Raw genomic sequence first — 5,217 nt, 5'->3', positions numbered from 1 at the left:
AGAAAAATGTTTTTTTCTATAGTTATAGAAACATTTGAAGCCATTTGATATGTGAATAAATTTCTAAATTAAAGAGCAGCTTGCACTGCATCGTACTGTGCCATCCTCCACCCCAGAGCCACTGTTCCTGGGGGTGCAAACACCTCCAGAGCCAAAGGCAAGGGATAAGCTTCAGTTTAGCCAGCCCCTAGTTTCTACAGGGGATGTACATGATCAGCAGGGCAGGAGGAAAAAAAGAGGTTATGGTTTCTTCAAAATACAAAAAAGCTGAGTTCAAACAGCCACAGCAAGAAGGGACTTGAACAGCCGAGCCATGTCCTGGAGGGGCCACACATGACCCAGCCCCACTGTGTCCCTGGTCCTGCTCCTGGGGACCCACCAGCTTCAGGCAGGAATAAAGCTGCGTCCTCAGCACTGACCAGAGCTTCAAAGATCAATATTTACCTCAACGCCCGGCTGGTCCTGGTCCTGCTCCTCCTGCACACACAAACAAAGGACAGGTCAGAGCTGAAATGAGCACACAGCACTGCTTTTTTTCTCCCCCAGCCCCTGCAGAAAATAAATTATTCTCTCAGCAGTACACAGAAAGCTGCATTTTCACTGCAGAGAGAATGTGATTTATGTTAAAGCGAAGGTAAGAAGAAGAGCAGCACTTTTATGTGGGTGGGAGGAGGAATATTTCTTTCAAAACTCTAATTTGCTTGGCACGTGCCCAGCTGGGAGGAGAGAGATGGGCTGTGATACTGACTCACAACAGCAGAGCTGGAGAGAGCTCAGTGACACCTCGGCTGCAGCGAGTGGGAGGTGGGGACTTCACGGGAGCCTCGGCAGCCTGGTGGGGCTCAGGACTCCTCCGAGCCCTTGTTCCTGCAGCGTGTGCACACATCACTGCAGGGGGCTTTGCTGCTATTCATGAACCCAACACTGACCAGTCCCCTATGACTAACCCATGTCCCTCAGCACTGTGTCTACACGACTCTTCAATCCCTCCAGGGATGGGGACTCCACCACTGCCCTGGGCAACCCCTTCCAATGCCTCAGAACCCTTGCAGCAAAGAAATTCTTCCTCACATCCCATCTCAACTGCCCTGGGCACAACTGGAGCCCATTTCCTCTTGTCCTGTCCCTTGGGCCTTGGTTGAACAGACCCACCCCCACCTCTCTCCACCCTCCTCCAAGGGACTTGCACAGAGCCACAAGGTCTCCCCTCAGCCTCCTTTTCTCCAGGCTCAACACCCCCAGTTCCCTCAGCCACTCCTCAGCAGACACACTGTTCTCCACAGTGCCCCAAAACCAACAAGAGCTACACAGTGCCAGGAGAGCCACGATAGAGGAGGGACAGATGCATGGACAGGAGAGGAGAGGTGAGTGTGCTGCTCACCTTCTCATCCTGCTGCTCCTCCAGGGCTGGGTCCTGTGAGTCGTGCAGCAGGAGCATCTCCTTGCCCCCTCCAGCTCCACGATGCACAGCCTTGGGTTTCTGCTGTTGCTTCTTTGCTGTCTCTTCTTTTGTCTTCCCCTTTTTCCCTTTTTTCCCTTTCTCCTCCTTGTTTGACCCTGCAGACTGTGGTTACACACAGAGGTGGTCAGAGCCAGCAACACAAGAGACCATGCCACAGTGGGAGACAGAACTTCCCTCACTCACCCCCAGCAGCTTCATGATGAGCTCCCGGTCCTCCTCGTCCTGGTCCTTGTACTTCTCCTTCATCTTCTTCATCTTACTCTGCGGAAGAAAACACACCAACAGGTTCAGAAACAGGAACTTTTGCAGAGTTCTGCATCCACAAACACCCAGATGTTGACCTCATGTGCACTTTACTCTCCTTCCAGGTCTCCTAAACCCCTTTCAGAGCAGTTCACCAGTAACCAAGAGACTGTGGTTCCAGTGAGGGAAGCACAGCGTGCTCAGTGCTGACAGACCAGCACCATCATCCTGAAACCACCAAGAGTCTAGAACGATCTAGAACGATCAGGCAGCCATGGATGTCTGACAGAAACCTGGTGCTTCTGTCCATATTTACCAAGGGAACATCTCAACCCAAGGGTAACCCAGGGCCACACCAACCTTCTGGCCCCGCTTGATGGGCTGAGGGGCTGCCACACTTTTATTGGTGTTGGGGGCTGGGGGAAGCTGTGTCTCCATCTCTCTCTGCTTCTCTTCGGGCGGCTCCAAGTTCTCAGAATCATTTTGCTGCTTCTTTTTCTTCATTTCTCTAAGGAAAACAATCACTTGACACACTGCTTCGTGTTGCCACAAGAGAGGCTGCTGCTCTCCTGCCAGCATTACCACCCTGTTTCCCTGCCACGGGGCTACAGTGGAACCTGAGGCACATACACTGGAAATAACCCCTCCTCAGGAAAACCCTCTTGATCCCACCCGTACACAACAAACTGTTCACTCCTGAAGGACAGGAGCAGCCACCATCCCACAGGCAGGGCCCACACTGGAAATGCAGGACAGACAATGGGCATGGACCAGCCTAGACTGGGAGGTGCAAGACATGCTCCTGCACCCAGGTCACACAGAATCACAGAATGTTGGGGATTGGAAGGGACCTCAAAAGATCATCCAGTCCAACCCCCCTGCCAGAGCAGGAACCTCAATGAGATCACACAGGAAGGTGGAGGCATTCACCTCACGGTCAACACAAAGACGTTCTCACCTCCTCTCCTTGGCAGACAGATGCCTTCGCCCCTGGGACTTGCTGTCACTCTAAGAAGTGAAACGCAGTTAGATCACATCATGTCCAGCAACAGTTCACACTGCTCTTTGCCAAACATCTGAGCTGGGACCTTACCAAGTTGGGTTCTTCCTCTTTGGGGATGATTTTCTGCAGGGATCTGTGGGGAGAACAAAATGGAGCTCATCAACGGATGAAGAGCAACTCAACCGCGCACGCATCACCATAACCCAGACGTCGGCTAACTTGGTTGCACCCCTTTTCACTTTCTAGTTCTTGAAAAATCCCAGCTTTGGGGATGGAAAAGGGCAACAAAACCAGGATTCAGTTTATAAAACAAGTCATTTCTCTGCCAGCCTGTCTCATGCACACACAACAAACAAGCAACGACGACAGCCTGGGGAGAGTACGCGCTACAAGAACCCCTGATGTTCAGCTTCCCGTGCACGCAGCCCTGCTCAGCTGTGGGACTCCCTGCAGAGCTGTGTGTTTCCACCCACTCAATCCCATCTCTAAGCAGAGTCATTTCCAGGGACAACAGGGAGATGAGCTCATCTCGCAGCCACATGCAGAGAGGTAACTCAGCACCAGCTTGGCAAAGGAGAAACAACTCATGACTCAGTTTGTCAGGTCTCAACAGCTCTGAAAAGAAAATGAGAGCAGCCATCTCCTGATGAGCAAAATCAGTGTGTGGTGGTCAGGGCTGCTGGGGCCAAAATAGGGAATAACAGCAATTGAGGAGCCAGACACCCCCGTGGAGGGAAGGGGCAGCTGTGTGTGCGCCCCAGCAGTGGGGTTTAAAGGAAGAGCAGCGCAGGGAAGCAGCAGGGAACGGGACAGAGCGTGGCAGTTTTTTGGCTCCCTGCCCTGCACTCTGCCAGCCTGCAGAGCTGAGCATCGAAAGAAGAAACAGCAACTGATCACAGCCCTTGTCTTGGCAGCATTTTAACAGGATGGAGATCCTCAGAAGCGCCCATATCGCTGATAAATGCAGCTGCTTCTTCACTCACCTTTGAGACTGCAGATGCGACAGGTCGATTGTTGTATCCGGGTAATTTACCTCTTCCTCCTTCACTTCACTCTTTGACTCTGGATGTTCCACTTCATCTTCAGATTCTCCATCATCCTCTTCAGAGTCACCCTCTGGTGCAGGAGTTGTGTTGACCCTGCCCTGGTCAAGGTCAGCAATGCCCTCGTCACGATGACTCTCGGACACGGCTTCCACACCCTCTGGTGTTTCCTGACACTCTGCTTTTTCCTCTTCGCTGCTGCTATCTCCTCCTTCTGGGAGGAAAACACAGTTCACATGAGAAACACCAAACTGACCCATAACACAGTGCAGGAAACAAAACACCAAACCCCAAACAGTTGCAGAGTCCCAGAATGGTTTGGATTGGAAGGGACCTTAAAGCTCATCCAGCTCCAACCCCCCTGCCAGCAGCAGGGACACCTTCCACTAGACCAGGTTGCTCAAAGCCTCATCCAGCCTGGCCGAGAACACTTCCAGGGAGGAGCAGCCACAGCTTCTCTGGCCAACCTGTTCCAGTCCTGTCTACCAGCCATGCACACAGCACCCCAAATCACATCCACTGTACCTAATAGCTCCACATCTTCAGACACCAGTTCACTGGTATTGCTGGAAACGGTTTCCAGGTCCTCATCCTGTACTTTGATCTTCCTTTCTTCTCGGTGTCTCCAAACACAGCTTTCATCCACCTAACAACAGAGGTGCCTTTACATTAGGCCACTACCAGCTCCAGTGATGTTCACTAGCCCATTCTGAGAACACCTGACTCAGCTTTATTCTTTATTCTGCCATTCAAAAGGCAAGAAAGCTAAAGCAGCACATTTAAACCCAAGTCTAGACAACCTAGGAAGTAGAGCTGGTGAGGAGACACACGTAGCTGCACAACCAGCAGACTCCTGAAACCTGCACATGCTTCAAACAGAGCTGGTATAAAAATCTAGCAGAGGTAGTAATGTTCCCAGTGTCTGTTTGTTTTAAATGAAGACAGTGCAAACTGGGGGAAAATGGAAATGAAACAGAGTAATTTTCAGTCAGTAGCATTTTATGGGATTTGTCCCAGTGGGAAAAGAAGTAATTGGGAATATACTGATAAGGAAGAAGCAGAAAATAAGCCTCCTACAGCTCAAACCAAATTACAAAAGCCAGCAGGAGCTGCACAGAGAAAGCAGTACCTTAAACAAGAAGCTAAAGCCCATCATCAGATATGAAGGTGGGAGAAAATTCTTCTTCCCTGAAAAACAAAGGCAGATTCTCATGAGGAGGTTTAACAGCTACGTCACATGATGTATTTTCAAAATTCATTTTCATTAGAGGCTTTAGGCTACCAAAAAAATTACACTGGGGTTTTGTTCTATCTCTTGGATGACAACAGAACAGGAGAAACTCAAAAGCAGCTCAGCTAATGTTCTTCTGCCCAGGGCCTCAGCTAGAAATCACAGAATGACAGCATGGTGGGGTTGGAAGGGACCTCAGGAGATCATCCAGTCCAACCCCCCTGCCAAAGCAGGT

General features: G+C 50.7%; 1 protein-coding gene across 1 annotated transcript in view; it reads right to left on the bottom strand.

The window, feature by feature from the left end:
* Positions 1-444: 444 nt before the first annotated feature.
* The window catches only part of NEMF (nuclear export mediator factor), a gene marked incomplete at both ends in the record, with an annotated part of 13,577 nt that continues 8,804 nt past the window's right edge, over positions 445-5,217 (bottom strand). The window contains 9 exons of the mRNA XM_010173518.2: positions 445-477; positions 1,382-1,564; positions 1,646-1,723; positions 2,066-2,213; positions 2,664-2,713; positions 2,799-2,841; positions 3,692-3,965; positions 4,277-4,397; positions 4,881-4,939. Of these exons, the coding sequence (XP_010171820.2) occupies positions 445-477; positions 1,382-1,564; positions 1,646-1,723; positions 2,066-2,213; positions 2,664-2,713; positions 2,799-2,841; positions 3,692-3,965; positions 4,277-4,397; positions 4,881-4,939 (989 nt within the window). The remainder of the gene's footprint in view (positions 478-1,381; positions 1,565-1,645; positions 1,724-2,065; positions 2,214-2,663; positions 2,714-2,798; positions 2,842-3,691; positions 3,966-4,276; positions 4,398-4,880; positions 4,940-5,217) is intronic.

Source organism: Antrostomus carolinensis, unplaced genomic scaffold (genome assembly GCF_000700745.2).
Source record: "Antrostomus carolinensis isolate BGI_N321 unplaced genomic scaffold, ASM70074v2 scaffold15038, whole genome shotgun sequence".
NCBI lineage: Eukaryota > Metazoa > Chordata > Aves > Caprimulgiformes > Caprimulgidae > Antrostomus > Antrostomus carolinensis.
Note: the sequence above shows the minus strand (reverse complement) of the source record. Positions and strands in the feature narration are given on the sequence as shown.